Source organism: Haemaphysalis longicornis, unplaced genomic scaffold, assembly GCF_048455015.1.
Source record: "Haemaphysalis longicornis isolate Haplotype H1 unplaced genomic scaffold, Haemaphysalis longicornis Haplotype H1 scaffold_7, whole genome shotgun sequence".
Taxonomy (NCBI): Eukaryota; Metazoa; Arthropoda; class Arachnida; order Ixodida; family Ixodidae; genus Haemaphysalis; species Haemaphysalis longicornis.
In genome coordinates this window covers 73,146,564-73,166,884 of record NW_027526422.1, presented here as the reverse complement: position 1 = coordinate 73,166,884, position 20,321 = coordinate 73,146,564, and the positions used below count along the sequence as shown (strand labels likewise).

Here is a 20,321-nt window from a genome sequence, read left to right as displayed (position 1 = left end):
GGGATCGGTATTTTTAATAACTCCAAATGCACTTAATAAATATATAGCCATCTTATTCTGCTATTAGGCGGATTCAAAGCCATTAAACAGTGTAATTGCTTCGGTGTTCGTCATATACACAAAACAGTAGGAATCAACAGTCCTAAATCCTCTGTTATCACGTTGCAGCTGCCGGGTTGTTTTATTATCCATTTAATGCATTTGCCTGTTACATAAGTTGTTCGAATATACAGAATAAATATTACGTATTACATCAAATATTCTCCTCTCAGTGGTCTAGGGATCTCTGGCATTAAGAAGCGTATTATATGGACAAAGTCGCTACGCAACAAAGCCCAGGAATCGGTTTGGCTTTGGTTACAAGGATGGGCATTTGCCCTACTTCTGCATCAGATATTTTTCGACACTTTTAGAGCCAAAGTTCTATTACGCTACATCTTTCAAGGTCATTTATCGCGTGTCAATTCAGCCGCCGGCGCGCAAGCTGCGCTTTCCTTATCGTTTCGTTCGCACGGAGCATATCGTTGCTACGGTACCACGTGACCAGGCGAGGTCGAAATCGCTGCTTAGCGTGTGCCTTCTTACCCAGCGGCGGCTGGGCCATCTGTGCACGAGGTTCAGCGCAAACGAACCACGTGACAAGGCAAGGGTTTAACGACTGATACGTGAAAGCACTCGGCGCACTGAGTTTACAGGAAGGCAAACTGGAGAACACGCGACTCGTGCACCCGAAAGCGCTGCCTTGCGGGCTGCTTTTCCGGCTCTTGGTTCCTCAGACTGGCCATCGGTTACACACCGGCTGGGCTGTATAGAAGAAGGGAAGGCCAATAACACAATGGAGGGATGAAGTACGGAACTTCAGTGGTATAGTGGGGGCAGGAGCGGTTGGAGGTCGAAGGAAGAGGCCTTCGTCCCATAGTGCACCTGAGCTAGCTACTGCTTATGATGATGATGCTATAAAAAGAAAGAGAGCTAAATATCGACCAGGAGAAAATAAGAGCGGAAAGGTTTTACGGGAAAAAGTCAGAATATGTCACAACGTGGCCGGCTTCACAAGGCCTATGCTTGTGCTCTTCGTTGGGATCAAAATGAACTGCAAGGATAATATATCCTACGAAGATCAGGGAAGCACGAAATATTGGCTTCAATTTCTGGTAAGTCTTTGGTATCCCGGGATTTCGTACTAGTCACCTAAATTACAATCCTACTGCTTGCGGCAACTTGCTGACAAAAGGGTTGTGCTACTGAGTCGTGAGTTTGATTCCTGGACAGTGCAGTTTTTCTAATGCAGGCGAACACTAAAAACATGCGTGAGTCGATATTTCGGCGCACTTACAAGGTCAAAGCTAAGCGAGTGAGTGATTGAGTGCGTAACTTTATTGTGCCCGAGAAGGGGGGTGAGGAGAGAAGTGAGATGAGAGTCCTCATCCTTCTTTCCCCCTCAGACGGTTGTCAAGTCCTTGGACTCTGACGGCATCTTCGGCTGTAAGGACGATGTGGAGTTGAAGCCCCGTGTTTGAATTCAGTATCATGGTCTTCCATTGATCGAAGGAAGTGATTTCTAGTGCTCGAAGTGGGCTGTCGACTTTTAGGGGGTCCACCTATAGAATAGCAATGACGGCACGCCACCTGGTGCGGCAATGTGTAGGATTGAAATGGACGGCAGGCTAGTGAATACCACTTTCCCAAGGTGCGGTGAGTGGCGGGGTATCCGGTGCTCTCTAGTCGGCAATGGGCAATTATACCCCTAGGTCACCATCGAACCCTACCCCGGATATATGTCCAGGTGTCTCGCGGCGATATGCCCAGGTGTTTCTGAGCAGTTATCAAAAGTTCAGACGTCGATCTGCTTCGTGAGAGTGCACGTGCGTCAGTTGAATGCCATAGAAGCAGATTTCTTTGAAACCTGTTTTGAGGGTACTTGGGGGTATTGGCATTTAAATACATTGATTAATAGGCCGGCTGGTACGTCCCCTAGGCACCGATTTGACTTGAACTAATGGTTGCATACCGCTAGAGGAGGTCAGCGGCTCGATTTCGCTAATTTCTCAGTTGCCTGGGAAAATGCTATGTCTGTTACTAATAGAACCCAAATACAAGTGGCACGTTCAACATTTGTCTAACCTTACGTGCAGTCGGGTAACGACACAGATTACTCTTCATTTGCAACAACAAGAAATATCCCAAGTATACACTCCAGCGGATTGTGTCCACCGTTCTCCCAAACTTCTCTTTTTCTGTCTCCTGGATTTGCTGATCGTGCAACATATGTGACCTTAGCCGAACTGATTTCTGGAACAACGCGACGCTCCTACAGACAGCATCGCTCACCACCTGCCAGTGACGTTGCACTTCGTTCGCGGTTTGGTAAATTAGGCAAGCAGCTTGGCAAATACGTGAAAACACCTCCGCCACCTGTGGTTGGTGGCGATTCCCTGTGCTCTCTAAAGGAATTTTACCTCGCAAACTCCTTCCTTGTTTCAGGAGACGGAATGCTTTTACGGGGACTGCGCGCGAATGGCACGCACACAAACATTGGCTTTCCAATTGGACGCCCCGTGCTGTGGGAGGCATCACATTTGCGGAGTGGTCTGGGTTGTTGGGGTTTGTCGTAGAATAAAAGGAAATGAAATGCAGTGGGGATATTTTGAGCTCGGCAGGGAGCTCACCTGCATACAACACAGTGCAGGGGAATAGAAGTAGAGGGGGAGTGACCGAATAAAGTGGAGAGAAACAGGGGGAGAGAGAGAGACTGCTCGACAACTAGTTAGAGACATTTTCACGCTAAGGAAACGTGGACATTCCTATTATGTGCACGAAGTTGGTGATAAGGACATTTTCTTGCGACGACCGCGCGGCGAAAGACTCGCCCCGGTGACAACGTGCCGCGCAGTGTAGCACTTAGCGGTTGCATATCAACCTGGTTACCAGCTTCATTAAGTGATTTTGTATGGGCACTAGGCGTCCGTAGTCACCGTGCTCAACAAGCGTATGCGAAAGCGCTTCATCATCACAACATCTTCCTGCGCCAAAATCTGATAACTGAACTGCAAAAGCTGAAAAGAAATAACGTCAGATTCTCGAAAACCAATGATCATTTAAGGTGGAGAATACGAGCGCAAATAAATAAAGTGTGTCCTACTTGTACGTTATGAAAACCTGAAAACATAAGATAATGTTAATTCATACCAATCTGGAAATTACTTTTCGCATTAGCCGCGACCCGGTCGTCACCCCAAGTTCTTTCTGACAAACGATAAATGCCGCATGTGGCGAAGCGTTGCAGAGAAACCGAAACGCTCCGTCTTGTCTGGACAGTCCAGAGAGAGAGAGAGAAAAAAATTTATTTCTCCAGCAGAGGCTGATGTGTGGGCGTCGCCCCGTGGAAGGCGTCCCTAGTCCGGGATGCCTTGACTTCGGCTGGCCGTCCGTGCTCGGGTCACCAACTTAAGCTGGATATCCGGGTCCGGGCTGGCCAGGGAAGCCCTCCACTGCTCGAAGGTTGGGTTGGAAAGGGGGGGCAAGTCTGGAGTTCGTTGGCACTCCCATATGATGTGGTAGAGGGTGCCAGGCTGGGGACAGTAAGCGCAGAGGGAAGGTTGTTGGGTGGGGAAGATGAGGTGGAGACGGGTGGGATGTGGATACATATTCGTTTGGAGCCGCCGCCAAGTTGTAGCGTCCTCTCTGGAGAGGCGCCAGTGTGGTGGTGGGAGACGACGGCGAGTTTGCCGGTAATGCGCGAGAATCTCCGTGTAGCCACTCAGTGGGTGGGGTTGATCGTGAGGGGGTAAACATTGGCCAACGTCGGCAATGGCTCGGTGTATGATATCGCGAGCCGCGGCGTGAGCCGCTTCATTGCCGGGGATTGCGGCGTGTCCAGGAGCCCAGACGATGCGGATGTCAGGGGTCGTTGAGCAGTTTTTGAGGATGCGAAGTGCTGATGAAGAAATTCGGCCAATTTGGTAATTTCGGCAGGCTGTCCAGAAGAAACACTTTGAAACTACACAAGCGGAGACAGCCTCTGCCTTTGCTGCTCCGCGACCGTTTCAGCTAGTCTCAATCTGTCAGCTGACCTTAAGTTCTTGGAGAGCATAAATGTTAAATGCTGCAGGGGGTACACCTAAAGGTTTAAACGTAGAAGCCCTCTGAAACTTTTTCCCACGTGTTTTTCTTAAATTTCACCGTAGACTATGGTGACACGAAATGTTTTGCAGAAGAAGCCCAGAACAACTTGAGTAAATGCACTGCAATATTTCGGGCGGCAATTTTGAAGCTGACAAAAATTTCGGACTTCCACACTCCCAACGTTTCGAATAAATATCTGAACGAGCTGTTCATTGCAACCGACATGCTCTGGTCCCAAGGCTCATGTACTGCTCTCATTTCAGATTAAATTATTTTGTGCGCTGGCCCCGGTAACCACCATCGGATACATGACGTCCCCTATACGTGTTTTTGCTCCCTTCGGAAATACCTTAGGTGTAAGTACTGAGTTTCCTGTTCTTATGACATTTTTTGCTGTGGAATGGAGTAACTGGCCCGAGCATATTAAAATGCGTCCGCAGTCAACACCTAATTTACGCATGGGTATATTATCCAGATTATCTGCACAGAATTTTTACCGTCCCAATTAATTTAACATAGGCAACTTTGCCCCAATCAATGGCACTTACCGCACCAATTACTTTAAAATCGTCAAATTCGTCACAACTCATGGCGCAGCGATACAACTCATGGAGATGAGCTCACAGCGCTCATCTTACAACCCACACTGTTGAACCTCAACTAGCCTCCATACCGACCCTTCACTTTTGTGCAGGTACTATATGTGGTGTGTAATCATATTTGTGTGCGTTCATGTGCGTGTATGGGCCTGCTTATGCGTGCGTGTGATTGTGCGTGAGCATGCGAAGGCACGCGTGGGTGTGCATGTGTGTACTGCGAATTCTGACATTCACACCAGACTGCCAGTACTGCCTATCGGGCTGTGCTTTTTCACCTAATTAGCAAACTAATTGTCACTTGAGATCTTAGGTAGGAATTGGAGCATTTATGTAGGAATTGGAGCAGTTCAGCTAATATAATTCGATTCGGAACTGTTGGTGCCATTCCAAATATCTGAGCGTCACCCTTCCTTACCTTTTCCCGTAGGGGGTGCTACGTTTCTTCGGTCGCCCCTACTTCGTGCAAAACACCAAGCTGATGAAGTTTGTTGCCAGAACAACTTGCAGGTGGAAATTCAGCCAGCGCTTATGCGAAATTCCCTTATTTGTGATTACGGGAATGGAGGAACGAGGCGTTAACATGGTAAGGCTGCCTTTTAAGTGTACCCTTCTTTGAATAGCTCGCAATGCACCAGGGAAGGTACCAGTTATGCTGAAAAAATTTAGTATATCATTTTTCTTTCATATTTCTTGGTGTCGCCGGGGTCTGGCCAAGCGACCTATTTACGCACTCACCATGGTCGTCGCTTTCTTGACGTCATCAGAATCGTCACCTTTCTAAAATGGGAATCAGCGACGCACTTTTCCGCCTGCACGTCTCCTCTCTGAGCCCTTGTTGCTACCGGCCAAACCAACCATTTTCGCAGAGCACGTACTGTATAACCGCAGGAGGAATGGAGACGGTACCTCAATGTGCAAAAGCGGAGCAATGCCTGCTTCTTTAAGAGATATGCTGTTGAAGGCCGGGCCGAGATTCCAACGAGCCCAATCGGTTCCTAGTGAAATTTTAATAAACACCAAAATTCGTTATCGGACGCCTGTACGAGGAACCTTTAACACAATAAGGAGCCAGACAACATCCCGTACATAAGAGGCAATGAATGATTTTAATATCTGAATTAGTCGTTTTGGAACCTTTAGAAATAGGCAACACAAATACGCCTGCATGTAATTATGCATCTCTTTTTGTGTGCGTGTTTTCTTGAGTGCCTTCTTTAAAGGGACCCTGCAACGCTTCGGATAAGCGCTTTCACTGTTTCCTTCGCGTCTCGAAGCACTGCGAAAGCTATAGTTATCGCCAGTACGGAGCCGCGCTGCGTGATTTGCTCGTCATACCAGATAAGCCTTCCATTTTTGCTTTGTTTTTGTGGCGTTTTTTATGTTGCTATCGAAAAGCGTTCATTGCTGCAACCGAAGAAAAACCGGCCAACAGCCGCTACATGGCCTTAGTGACGTAATTCGAGCTGTGAAAGAACGTCAAGACCGGGAAAGAGAGCAAAATCTTTTGGGCGAGTTGACAAGTTATCTGATGGGCATAAAGCAGCAATTTTTGGCTGAGGTACTTTGCGCTCCCCAATCTAAGTACTGGGTGTGTTGTGTGACTACGTTCTGCAAGCACTAAGATTTCAAAAAAAGTTGAAAAAAGTGTTGCGGGGTACCGTTAAGGATTCGGCGTTCTTCTCTGTTCCTTTGGATAGGGATTAGAGGCGCAATCATCCGAACACTTGAAAGGTCTTACGACCGACAGTACCTGCTCAATGGGCGCGTCATTGGTGAAGTGGATCTTTTTTTGCTTAAAAATGCTCCCTTTATGACGCAACCTCGAGAATTGCGACGACTCATATTACCCAAGAATGCCGATTTCAGGGATAGATAGATAAAAACCTTATTGGTCGCGGGATGGTGGGAACGAATCAGCCGCCTCGGTCCCGGCAGCCGCTGAGGGCTCTGATGATGTGGGCCGCCAGTTCCTGTTGTTCACTGAAATTTGCCGAACAGCCAGCGACTCTTTTGGTGTACATGGAGTATTTTTCACAGTGTGTGCTGCCGTTTTTTTTAACTTATCAAACAGGAGGTCCTATGCCAACATGACTTCATCGTATGAACGTCAACAAACATTTTTCTCGTTTTTTGTTTTTGTTTTGCAGACCCGCCTGCCAGTTATTATGAACCATTTTCCCGAGGGGGCTTCTACCAAAAATCTTGCACATTACGCTCAGGTAAATCAAACAAAATAGTTTTGGCACAATCACCTACGATTTCGCACATTTAGGGACACGAAAATATTACAGACTCGCGGGAACAGGAGGCATCGACTGTGATGCCGCTGGTGTTCTGCTTTTTTTTTCAGCTCAAGCCCTTTTCAAGTGGCACATCTTGCGCATTTTCTTTTCGCTAAAACCTGTATTATATGCGAAGTTAAACGAAGCGACGGAAACTGGTTTAACCAGAAGAGTATGCAAAAGAGAGCGTCAGCCATTCCGCGTTTATTGGCTAATCATGGCGAACGAAGCCCAATATCAGCCAGGACCATGCGGCCTTAAGTTGACGGGGCAACCCTGCCCTTAGTGCAGTGATGAGGGCGGCTACTTTCCCTTCTAGGGTATTGTGAACATGCTTCGCCGGATTACCAGACAAAACAAAAAAAGAAGCTTAGTGGGGGAAAGAGAGGGAAAACGGAGACATAGAGCGAGGGGAATACCGGGAAGATCATTAAGAATAGGTTAGGAAAAAGACAGGCGGGAAGGGAGGGGAAGAGACGCAAGGGAATGTGAGGTAGAGGGTAAGGAAAAGTGACTGGTAAAAAGCGCAAAGCCTCAAGATACATTGTCTGCTCCCGCGTAGCCCCGCCACTTTCGGTTCGAGAGCTCTCCTGACCTTCCGTATGCCGGCGGCTTTCAGGCGCGTGTGTGCGTGTTGTTTATCTGGTTTCACCGAAGAAAAAAACGTTCATGCATCGCGCATGTAATGAATAACAACGATTAATTCTACTGGGGGCTTCTCTAAAAACTACGCACTGTGTGACGAATAAACAACGCGCACACACGCGCGGGAAAGCCGGCGGCATACGGGAGGGAAGGAGAAATCTCGAACTTGAAGTGGCGGTAGCAGACGACGTACGCATGAGCCGTTGCGCTTTTTACCGGAAACCTATTAACAGGCGGCGTACATGAAGGGAAGCGAGAGGTAGTGGAACGAAGTGTGGGGTACGATATTGGGCTGCGCAAACGCAGAGAGGAAGGGCATTAGCTGGTGGAGGGAGAGAGGGTATTACGGGGCCATATCGGCAGAAACTCTGTCTTATGGCGTCATTTCAAGTAAAGCAAGAAGATACTAGGTAATTTTTTAACAGAAACATTTTCCCTTTACTTTACTAATTGATTGTAGACTGGAAATCCTTCTGCACATACGGGTTTTGTTACGTTTTACTTGCACTGTCTCTGTCTGTCTGTCTGTCTGTCTGTCTGTCTGTCTGTCTGTCTGTCTGTCTGTCTGTCTGTCTGTCTGTCTGTCTGTCTGTCTGTCTGTCTGCGTCCTTGCGTATGCCTGCGCATGCACGCGCGCGTGCGTGGTGTGCTCCCGCGTGGCTTCACTAGGTATACAGTTAGCCCTCGTTCGAACAAATCGTTTTCCTCAAAATATAGCCTTACTCGACGTGTTTCATGGTCCCGACTGCTATGCATAGAGAGTATACCCTAATTTCACGGGCACAGCTAACCACAGTTAAGCAAACCGCAGTGATACAAAACCAGTTTGCTGCGTTACACGACAGACGGAACTGCTGTTACCCTGCTAACCATGGTTAACGCAAACTGAGCTAGTGGCGGCGCATCAACGGAGGCGAAAAACAAACCTCCGTCGCATGCCCCCGCGCGAGGGACACGAGTAAATGCTGAGCATTGGGGGTGGTGACGTGGCGTTGGTTGTGGTAGTTGGCGGTGGTAGTTGTAGTTGTTGTTGTCGTAGGGGTTGTGTAGTTGGGTTGCGAGACGAGAGAGAGAAAGAGAGAGAGAGAGAGAGAGAGAGAGAGAGAGAGAGAGAGAGAGAGAGAGAGAGAGAGAGAGAGAGAGACGCAAGTACGTAACGTGTTATTTATTGCCATCGTTTGCACCCCACCCTCTCTGCGGGGCAATCGGTTGGATCTTTATTATTATTCTGTTCTTTCTTATTATCCCTCTCGGGAGGGCAGTCGACCGCGATTGGTGCTGGGCGTGAGACCATAAACTACTTGTTGTGCATCTGCCTGATTCGCTGCTGCGTGAAAAACTGCAGCTAGCTCCTTGTCTCGTATACGACATGGAGGCAGGCTCAAACCCTGCCATTTTATTGGGATAGCACCTTGGAAACTAAATCTCTTTTCTTTAGTTTCTTTTCTTTTCTTTCTTATTATCCCTCTCGGGAGGGCTCCAGTTGATGCGCACGCCCAGCCTCCGGTACAGCTCGGTCGTTTCCAGGTGTTTCAGCCACGCAAAGATGTTGCTGCGCTTCACCAGACCATCGTTTGCGCTCGGGATCCGCAGCTCGACGCTCGCGTTGCGCCGACACGTCTCGTTGCCCGAGCGAAGGATCCGCGGCCCGACGTTGACGTTTGGCCGCGGCTTGTCGTGCACGAAGTTCGGCGTCGGCAGCGCGCCGTCTCACCGCCTTGTCTTCTGCCGCCGTTGATGAAGAGGATGGCACGATGTCTTGAACTGCTACTGCAACGCTGACGTTGGCTCGCGTCGCGGTACTGGTTGAAGGTGTTGCTTCCATCGCTTATGAACTTCGACGACGACCAAACTCGAGATTAAGCAGAACAGAGCGCAGGAGTAGAATGGAGTGAGCCGGAACGATACCCGCTTTATATTCGTAGCGCGCGCAGTAGAGGGAGAGGAGGTAGCACCTGCTGCTGCAACACCTCTTTCAGCGCCGGAGCACGCGCATGCGCGCCCGCACCTGTTGTTGAGAGCGAGGAGGAGCGGGGGAGGGGCGCACGTGCTGGCTGGCTGCGGACGCCGATCGCCAACGGACGGGTTACATTGTGAGGTAAAGAAATGCTCTGCATTTAAAAAGTCACCTGGCGTTCGGAGGAGACGAAGGCTCTCAAGTACCGGGCGCCCCAAAGCTGCGCCCAAGAGGCGCTTACCTTCTTTGCGACACTCTCGCAGTCAGCGCAGCTGCCCGTGAGCAGCGGCTCGTATCCCGATCCACCCGATCAACTACTACAAAAGCCGTACTAAATTTGTAAATTCCGCTCGTCGCTCACCAAAAAAAAGGGCGGGGGGGGGGGGGGGGAGCAAGGAAAAATGAAGCGTTTTCAGCACTCGGAAACAGTACGCGAGCACGTCGGCCGTGCCTGCAAACACGCCGGCACGTCTGCGCGCACGGCACTGGAAGCGGCTCGAACCGGCACAGACCACGGCAGCAACAGCTTGTCGCCGCCCTGCGAAATCAATCTGATCACGGAAAAGAACTTCCACATGCGAGAAAGTGGATGTTAGTATGGTGAAAAATTGTGCTATGTATTGCAATTCGCAGTTGTAGAGATAGCGGGGGTCAAATATCCACCGCGATGCTAAGACTAAAGTTCCCAACACCGAGCCGACCCGAGAAAACCTAAGCCGGTTGTGAGCTGTTGGGGAAGCCCCTCCCTAGCCGCGCGGGAGTGCGTCACGTTGGTCTGAAGCAACTGTCTTAACGATATTTTTTTTTCTACACTGTGTTTTAGATGCGACGCATCTCTTTCACTCGCCTTAATTGTCCCTCCGGCGTCGTCCGACGTAGTCCGCAGCCCTCCCCCATTCTCCTCGCCGCGCCAGCTGCGCGCTAGCGCTCGCCGGCGCTCGCTCCGTCCCCGTCCCAGCTGTACGTGCGTCAGTGCGGGTTAGCGCGCAGCTTGCGCTCGGTTAACACATGCGCATGCGCTGCTATGCGCTGCTCTCTCTCATTCCGCTGCATATAAACGCGGTAACTGCGCCACTCCGCTCAGTTGTTCCGCCGCCGCTCCGCAGATGACATCCTCCGATGACCACCGATGATTTGAATGGAGACTAACAGGCCTGCTATCGCGATGGTCGGCGCAACCATAACAAGCACCGGCCACCCCGATAAAAATTTGCACCATCTTCCCGCGAAGGGAACCATGGGGTAGATGCGACGCATCGGGGGTGAACATGCTGCGTAAAATATGGACACACAACAACAATGGACACGCTAACAACGGAAACGCAACGGAAACCCCCGATGCGTCGCATCTACCCCATGGTTCCCCTCGCGGGAAGATGGTGTAATTTCTTTTTGTTTTTTATCGGGAGGTTAAAAGTTTGTGGAATTATTTTTGTTACGCTCACAACCACGTGGACGCTGTCGACACAATAAATTTCGCGTGTAACAGCCAAAACCGCAGTTTGCGATAACCGCGGTTAAAGTTTAGTAACCACAGTTAAACGTCATTGAGGTTACTTCCGCCGTGCAAGTAGAGGGTAATCATCCCCTGTTTTAACAACATGTCGCTTATAACGAATAGAGTTTCATGTTCCGGGGACTTCGTTATGACGAGTCTTTGCTGTATGTGAAACGAAGATGGCGGCCTCTCTGAAAAAATAAGTGATGCATTTGAACGTTGTACCTTGAAGTGCCCTATTTAGGGTTCATTTACGGTGATATTGATAGAATAAAAACTGGCAATGGAGGCAGCGGTAATTAGGGGGAGAGAGTTCTGTTATTGTAACGAGCTTGTATCACGTTGCAAAATAGATGGCAGTGTACATTAGGCGACTTAAATGGCAGAAAAACAATGTGAGAGATAAATATTGCTGCCATTTGGCATGGCTGAAGCACGTACAGACATAAGCTTGAATTTACCGACTGAAAAGCATTTTAAGAAAAAAAATGTTCAAACTATGGGGTTTAACATGCCGTTGCTATAAACCGGCTATGAGAGGGGTCGCAGCGGAGGGCTCAGGAATGATTTTGACCGCCTGCAGGGGATCTTTAACGTGATCGAACCCGCGGCCTTTGGCTCAACAGCAAAATACGTTAGCCGGTAAGCCACCGTGGCGTGTCATTACGGAAAATACATCAGAACAAAACGGCCAACAAACGGTTGTCTTTTTTCCTTGTTTTCGACGGTGCCCCGCTTGCTTTGTCTGTTTTGCAATATTTGCGCCTGCTTGTGCTCTAAGTGAAATCATCAACCTTAGAAATAATTTTTGCGAAGAAAAACGTAATTCCGAGCATATCTGCCCATAAAAAGTGCGCAATGTGTATCCCTATTATTTTCAAGGGGACATAAATATAATTCAACAATATAGTTTCCTTGCGCTTCGGTTGTTGCTGAGCATCTAAATCCTTTTTTCAGTTCAATGGTATCTGATATCACAGTGGAGCACTCGAATACTAAATGTGTGGGTGGCTATGTTGTACTTGTAACAACTACACAGCTGGAAGTGCACAATCACTTACAAAACACGCGCATGCTGCATACGACGCACCAGGCTTCCTAAATTGTTGCACAACACTTGTAGAAATCTTGATTTGATTGATTGTGGGGTTTAACGCGCCGACGCAACGCAGGCGATGAGGCACGCCGTAGTGGAAGGCTCCGGATTAATTTCGACCACCTGGGGATGTTTAAAGTGCGCCGAAATCTCGTACACATGGGCGTTTTTGCTTTTCGCCTCCATCAGAAAAGCGGCCGCCGTGGCCGGGAATCGAACCCGCGACCTCGTGCTCAGCAGCGCAACGCCTTAGCCACTGAGCCACCGCGGCGGGTTTGTAGAAATCTTATGGGCATGGTATGAAGGTTTAATTTCATTTTGCTTGCATTCCTCATACCCTATATTTTGGCGACTATGCTCAAAGTCAGGGAAATATGGTGGTTTGTATTTTATTTTCTTCGATTGTGCTGTGATTTTTGACTGTTGCGATGCATGATGCAGAACATCTAAAAAAAGCTATAAGCATGAAATAAGCACTATAGCGTACCAACTCTCCAAGGGGAGCAGCCTTACCGACGATTACGCGAACATATTGTTTCCAGTTTGATAAAAGGTGTGCAGGGAAGCAGAGTTTAAGAGGCCCACGAGGTTCCCCCGGCGCCAACGTATTGGATTCTGAGGCAGTCGGAAAAAAGGGAGCGGTATTGACATGTGGGGTAGTTAAAGCGTTGTCGATGATTTTAGACAACAAGAATTTCAGCCTTGTCGATGTTAGTTTGGCTGGGGAAGACGTGTTTCACTAGCACAACAGATGATTTGGCGCAATTCTATGGTGAGGTAGCGATAATGACTAAGCGAAATTACCTAGCCATATGACTTATTTCTTCGCAACCACTTTTAAGTGCTCAAGTAGGCTAAGCGCGCACAAAATACGTAAAACTGTTTACAACCACCATGATGGAATGACGGATGCGTGTTTCTTGAATTTAAATACCCTCGATATATATCCTGGATTCTTTTTATTACTTTTAATTCATCGGTTGCCTTTTCTTTCTGCTCCAAACAGCTGATCCAGAGCAGGCGCTTTCAGAAATATGACTACGGGTGGCTGAAAAACCTTCGACATTACGGCCAGGTGAGCTTCACTAAGCTGTTTCGCTGACATGTTTCGCTGTGGAGGTGATTAATAGGCCTCCAGTGTGTGTTATGTCGTCTGTATGCGCACACAATTACGATCTTTGTTAGTGTGCGTTGATGTCCGTATACTTAACATGGGCGTAAAAAGTTTAGTAGACGAGAGCTGCAAGAAAACGAACTCATGCGTATAATCCGAGCCCTACTAGGAGCCAACCGCGTCATGAGCAGTGCACCATACTCGGCTCTTCAATAACGTGAAATAGATAACTGAAAATCCTTGTACCCCATGGCTATATATATTAGCACTACCGCGCCCAGTGACGAATTCCTCGGCCACATTTTGCGAAATTGAAATTCGAAACACCTGGGACAAACTCCGTGAAGACCATCAGGTTAACTGAATTGAACGACTCAACCTTTAATCCACTCGTTGCACCTACTCCATGGCCTAGGCAACCAACTTCCCACACCTACAAACACACACTCACCACGCCACTACAACATCGTACTTCTAGCTCAGGCGCCCCAGTACCCAATAATATGTACCCGGGTCCCACATAAGCTCTCCGTCAAACCGGCATCTGAGCTCGGCACAGGATCCTTCAAGTAAAATCCGAACATTTTTCTGGCGTTGAGACATGGAGTAATTTACCGTAAATTATCAATTACCCCCTTTTTCTCTAGCCTTGAAACATGTGTTAGATCCAGTCTATATACTCTGTAGATTTTAATGACTCTGTGGATTGTACTGCGATATTGTTCCTTTAATTATATTTCTCTGAAATTCGTAGTGTATGTGCCATTGTGCGTCAGAAACATTTAGTACATCCGTTAACATATAGTGACTGTGCCGTAAGTATTTTGATGCATGTGTGCCATGCTATAAGGATGTATCATTACCGTTATTTCGTACAACTATTTCGATATCAGAACTTATTTTAGTAGTTTGTCACAAACAACACCTGTACGTATTCATCTCGTTGGACCCTCGACTAGCTCTCGGCTATGGGTCCGCTCAGTATCGTGCGTATGCTCTCGTATTACTTCTCGCCGAATAAAGTTAAGTGGAAATAAAATATGTAAACCCGCTACAATGACTCAGCCAAATATCACACTAAGCCAGTCTAAGCAGTTACTCGAATTGACTACCTAGGAAACCAACTCACCACCGGAACCGTAGTCGCCAAAGGCTCAACAACCACAGAACAGATGGTCCTAACTCTTACAGCTGATACTGTTTAAGGTTCTGTCACTATTGTTACTTGCGCTCTAGCTGCCTCCGGGCTCTGCCCCAACGGCCGTATTGCAGCCTCAGCGCTCCGCACAGTGTAATCAATCCCCAATTCCCTGACCTGTATATTCCCTGTTCTCTGGGGCATTCATGTATTATAATAGTAGTAGAGATCTTCATCGTGCAGAGAAATGGGTGTTTCTTATCAAAGTAAGCTCGGCATGACGCTCGCCACGGGCATATCTACCAGGCATTGCCGCCCTCCGACCCTCGTCATCATCGTCTGTAGACGATAACCCGTGCCTCGATCACATATAGGTATACTGCAACACTACCTCCTTGAACATCACGCTCTGGCATCGCCCCACTCGAATTTGATGGAGGTAGACCCTACCTTCACACTCAGACAAATTGAAGCCAGAATAACCACATGGCACTCCTCTACGCCATGCACCTCTTTTCCTGCTTCGCCACCTGCAAATTCTATCCCAAAATCTGAACATTATACCACAAGACCTGAAAGTGTTCCCATTTCACAAAACCTGAACTTTAGTCGCTCCAGTCAGCCCTGCAGCGAGAACCCCATGAACAGACTAACAGCTACTAACAGAAGTATTAATTAAGGATTTCCGATAATCTACCCAGGCGTGATTATGATTGTCACCTTTCAGTGGCTCCCCAGTCACTGCGGCATTGTCAGCAACGAAAGTACGGACACTGCCGTCGGTTTGGTATGCATCCAAGTGCGACTACCGTTAACGAACTAGGAATTACGTCCCCTATAAAGAGACATTATCGGGAGGCTCCAAGCTAAGTGAGAGAGAATACTGCAGTAACGTGCATCCGATCCACCATGCAGGCAGAAGAGAAGCCAGAGTCCGTGCCCCCGGAAAGGTCAGTGACAACAGGGGCCGCATGGCCTATACAGATGTGCCAGACTACGCCAGAAGGGTATCAATGACTGCCGTTGTGCAACCTCCCCCACGCACATTACGAACATCGCCGTACCCTGCACGAACCACTGAGCAAGCACGACAGGCTGCCATTGCCAAGGCCATCTCTAATACGAATGCAATACAATTATAAGAGACTCCCAACAGGCATGCCGAAACTACAACGGCGGAAAAATATCCAAATCTGCTTTAAACATTCTCCTTCAGCGTCCGGTTCACGGGCGAGTCAAAATATTTGACTCACTTCCTTTCGATTCTCCAGGGCAATAACACCGCCCATAATACATTCCGAGAGCTACCCGCCGGGAACAAATTCAAATTCCTTCCGTGTTCCCCCATCCCAAAAGACAGTAATAAAAAAGTTGGAAACCACGCCCACACCAGCAAAGCAATGCTACGTTCACAGCGAATTAGATATAAATGAACAGAGCAAGGGCCAAAAATGTATATTTAAGAAAAAACAAATTAGTTTTTTAGTAAGAACACCAAAACATATAAAAATCACAACACGAAAAGAGCCCAGGAGCGAAAAAATGCAGTTTGAAGAGGTCCTAAACTCTAACAATCACAGCTGCTAGAGGGAGTATCCGTATTTGCGAATTCACGCAACGGTACCGCCGAGATGATCTGAGGATGAGCACAAGCTGTCCACTTCAGCACAAGGAGCAACCACCCACCGCACCTTAATTCCATTGGAAGAGGCCGCAAATGAAGACTGACAATCGCAGAGGCACGGACTACACCCCCCAAACAACACACATCGCTTCGGAGCCCGTTTCACGAGCGCGAGACGTCTGCCATGTTCTTGCTAACAAAATCGGCAAACTCGATAAAGTTTTGCACAGCCCGAGAAAATTCCAAGGCTTGTCGCAAATGTGGAGGTTCCAGGGGCAAACGGACGACAAGTTTAGGTCGGGTTACAATAGGGCTGTCCTAGTGCAAGACCGTAGGTATTGGCTCACTGAAGAGGCAAGCTGTCCACAATAACACCTGTTTCAGGGAGCAAGTGTATCCTGTTGAAAAAACAAATTACACCATCTTCCCGTAGGGGAACCCTGAGTAGTATGCGAAGTAGGCATGGGGTCGATTCAAGTGCCCATTAGTTTTCTGTTAGTTGTTTCCGTGAGGTTGAGGTACGTAGCTACCGTTATACTTACCGTTTGGTTTTCATGGTAAATACCACACTTTTCACTTACCGGAACTACAAAATGGGAAATTCGTTGAGCCTATGGTTGTTTCGCATACTACTCAGGGTTCCCCTACGGGAAGATGGTATAATTCTATTGGAGGAGGGGGGGGGGGTGTTAGAGTGGAGAGACATTAAAGAGAGAGAGACGTTGGGCGTGGTATGAGTTTGTCTTTATTTAAGCATTATCATCATCATGTTCAACGTAGGTGACGTCGGGCTGTGGTTGGCGTTCCGCTTTGATTATGACCGCCGTATGGTCTGTGAAGGCGATATTACGCGATAACTTCATATTATGCGAAAACCCTGGCGTCGTGAAGGATGTGGAAGTGCTCAAAAGGGTAGGGTGTAGTGACCACCGTGTGGTAAGATGTCGAATTAGGCTAGATTTGAGGAGCGACCGTAACAAGCTAGTACGAAAGAAGGCGATTAATGAGCTAACAGTAAGGCCTCAAGTAGAAGAATTCAGGATCGCGCTGCAGAACCGACATTCAGCTCTTACCGAGGAAGCCGAGCTTACGACACAGGAAGCCAGCGACAACCTTACACGCATTATCACGGAGTGTGCAATAGAAGTCGGGGGCACGATAGCTAGACAGGATACTGGTAAAAGTTCCCAGTAGACGAAAGATCAAATTAGGAAACGGCAAACCATGACAATCTCCACCCCAGCTGACAGAATAGAACTAGCGGAGCTTTCAAAGTAAATCAATAAGCGTAAGACAGCTGACACCCGAAAGTATAATATGGAGAGGATCGAATACGCTCTAATAAACGGAGGTAGCCTGAAAGCAGTGAAAACGCGTCTTGTCATGGGGAAAATCAGATATATGCACTGAAAGATAGTCAAGGCTTTGTCATCACAAATAGGGATAAAATAGTCACAGTGGACGAGAAGTTCTATAGGGATCTGTACAGTAGCCTGGACATCCAGTATAATGCCGAACGAGAAAGTAGTTCAGAGGAGATAGACACACCACCAGTAACGACCGAAGTAGTAAGGAAGGCTTTGAAAGAAATGAAAGGGGGCAAAGCACCTGCTGAGGATCAGATAACAGCAGACCTCTTGAAGGATGGCGGGTAAATTGAACTTGAAAAACTGGCAAACCTGTATACGCAATGCCTAATGACCGCAAGTGTACGGGAATCTTGGAAGAACGCGAATATCATCCTAATCAATAACAACACTCTTAATCTGGTTCCATATAAGTTCCAGTTAAAAAGGGTGATCCATATATTTTATGTGGATCCGAACGAAAGAATAAATGGAACGAGGCATATAGGTGGATCTTATCTGGAACCGTCAGCTTGTTTTCTTTATGTTCGTGGTTTTTATCTGGAACCGAAGAAATTGGGTCATGCGATGTCGGCGGTTCCGGTTACTGTTCCACTTATGTCCCAGTAAACGGTTGGGAGAATGCGTTTGTATATTTTTTGCTCGTGTCTGGTTCCACATAACTCGTGCACGGCAGTGAAGTATACACTCTTTCATGCATCAACTGGAACAATGAACCGCATATATATTAGGTGCTTCTTGACCCAAGATGCACGTGCGCGTTTAATATACACGCGCACACCGCACATAAAATATAATGAACTTCGCCGACATCTGTGAAACTGCCTTGAAGCAGTTAACTTTCATATTACGGCTAAGCTGTAGTTTTAGTGATGTCCTTTGACAGAAAACGAAATCCCACTTTTTTGTCACCGCCGTACAAAACATTAAAAATGTCGAGAGGAGGATATCTTAGGCAAAAGAAGAAATTGCAGGAACCCATTTCCAGGTGTTCTGCGGCGCCCAAACCGCTTTCGTGAACATCGTATTTTTCTAATTTGAGGCGTCAAGTACAAAATTACCAGTGACTTCAATTTGAGAAGGACTAAACGTCTTCCCTTACTCCATATGCCGTTCGGGCAAAGCCATAGCTGCTATAGCGCTGAAGAATTCGTGGTGCTTTTGTGAACATCTTCATTACGAAATTCTTGTTGAGGCCATTACATTTTATGCATTTGTTTACAAAGCTTCGCAGAAACGGCAGTTTTTGTTCAACACTCAGTCATCATCTCGCTGTGGTGTAGTACGCGCTCAATGGTACTTAGTCCACGTTACTTATGTTGTGATGGGGTACATACATAATGGTAACCGACTGCGTCACATTTTACACCACACACATCATGCTACGCATGCAGTTATATGATTAGAAGTTTTTGTATTTTGTCTCGTCCCGGCTAGTAATTTTCACAAGCAAAAACGAAAGCCTCTTTGCAGGAGGAGAATGACACAAAACCCGGAGAACTAAATCTACCCCGCGGCATCTGCCTTACATTCTATATATTTATACTGAAATGACATTCTTATTTCAAATTATGCATTGCAGTATCGCGAAAATTCGCAGTGTTACCCTAATGTTGTTACTTGCCGTAGTAATTCAAGTTCACCGAATGACCTGCCTTCTCCTGCTGGTCCCCCCGTTGCTCTTTTCCTGCACTATTGGTGTTCATGAAGAAAAACTGCTGGAAAACGGGTAGATGTATTAGCGAGTAATCACACTGGATTCACTATGCGGAAGTAGTTTTCTATAACGTGGGTATCAAAGAGCGTCGCAGAATATATTATTGATATTGGAAAGACTTTTTGTCAAGAGAACGCAGTCAATAAAGAAGCGTCGTTTTGTTTTCACTGCAAAGAACGAAATAAAGCTGTCATCAAAGTGTATGCACACATACCGCACGCGCTCACGGCCCGCGGAGAGAAACACCTTTAGCCCAACTAACGTGTTAAATTGGCTAATATCTGAGCTCTTTGTTCCAGCCTCAGAGCCGCGTAGACGTCCGCTTAGACGCCTACTCCCATTTTCCGAAGCAAATATAAGCGATCAAGGGTGCCGAGCTTGTGATCTCTTCCGCAGACTGGTCACTGGCCACGGCGTGCATCCATGCCAAAGGCACGGAGGAAGAAAAAGTTGGCCGAAACGATTACGAAACGACCGCCACTTCGGTGCGGCATGCCGTGCGCATGCGTTGACAGCATGGAGGAAAGAATACAGGGCAGCGCCTGGCAGCGCCGCTTGCGTTGATGCATGGTATAGTGGGACGGCAACGGGTACGACGACGATGAGGAAAAAACGGGACTGCGTGAACACTTTTTACGACAGCAGCGCCCCTACGTCTCAACGTTTACGGAAGCTAGATTTTGTTCTTCCGCATGCAGCGCCACTAGTGGCGTTCTATGGCGGTTTTCTCGATTGCTCGCGTTATGCGCCTGATGTACTAAATGAACTGTCGGTCAGACTGGCGGGAACGGTTACCAGTTTGGTTGTGGCGTGAAACTGCGGATTTCTTCATGTCCTCGGTCTGTATTTACTGTTCGACGAAGTCAAGTTTTGCCGGGAGGCGCAAAAAAGGTCAGTGCTGCTTATTTATGTTCTGGTAACGGTTGTTGTTCTTTGACTTGTTCATCACTGCGTCCGATAAACGTGCCGCTCCGCTGCCTGTTCGATGCGAGAAACGTTTGCTGCCGTTATTCATTATAGCTTGTGTATTTGTGGGTCGGAGTCGGCTTGACATTTATGACTGCGTAGGTTAGCTAGTGCTATTTAGAAAGTGGCTGGTGCGCGCATTTCTCGAGTCTGCATGTCCCCTTATGGTGTGGTGTTGCTTAGTTGTATATTG

At 47.7% G+C, this 20,321-nt stretch overlaps 1 protein-coding gene across 1 annotated transcript in view; it reads left to right on the top strand.

Annotated features, from left to right (window-relative positions):
- LOC144146347 (lipase member K-like) overlaps positions 1–20,321 on the top strand; it is a 53,035-nt gene that overhangs the window by 20,099 nt on the left and 12,615 nt on the right. Inside the window, exons 6-9 of the mRNA XM_077678303.1 lie at positions 4,389–4,481; positions 5,152–5,307; positions 6,872–6,943; positions 13,209–13,277. Of these exons, the coding sequence (XP_077534429.1) occupies positions 4,389–4,481; positions 5,152–5,307; positions 6,872–6,943; positions 13,209–13,277 (390 nt within the window). The remainder of the gene's footprint in view (positions 1–4,388; positions 4,482–5,151; positions 5,308–6,871; positions 6,944–13,208; positions 13,278–20,321) is intronic.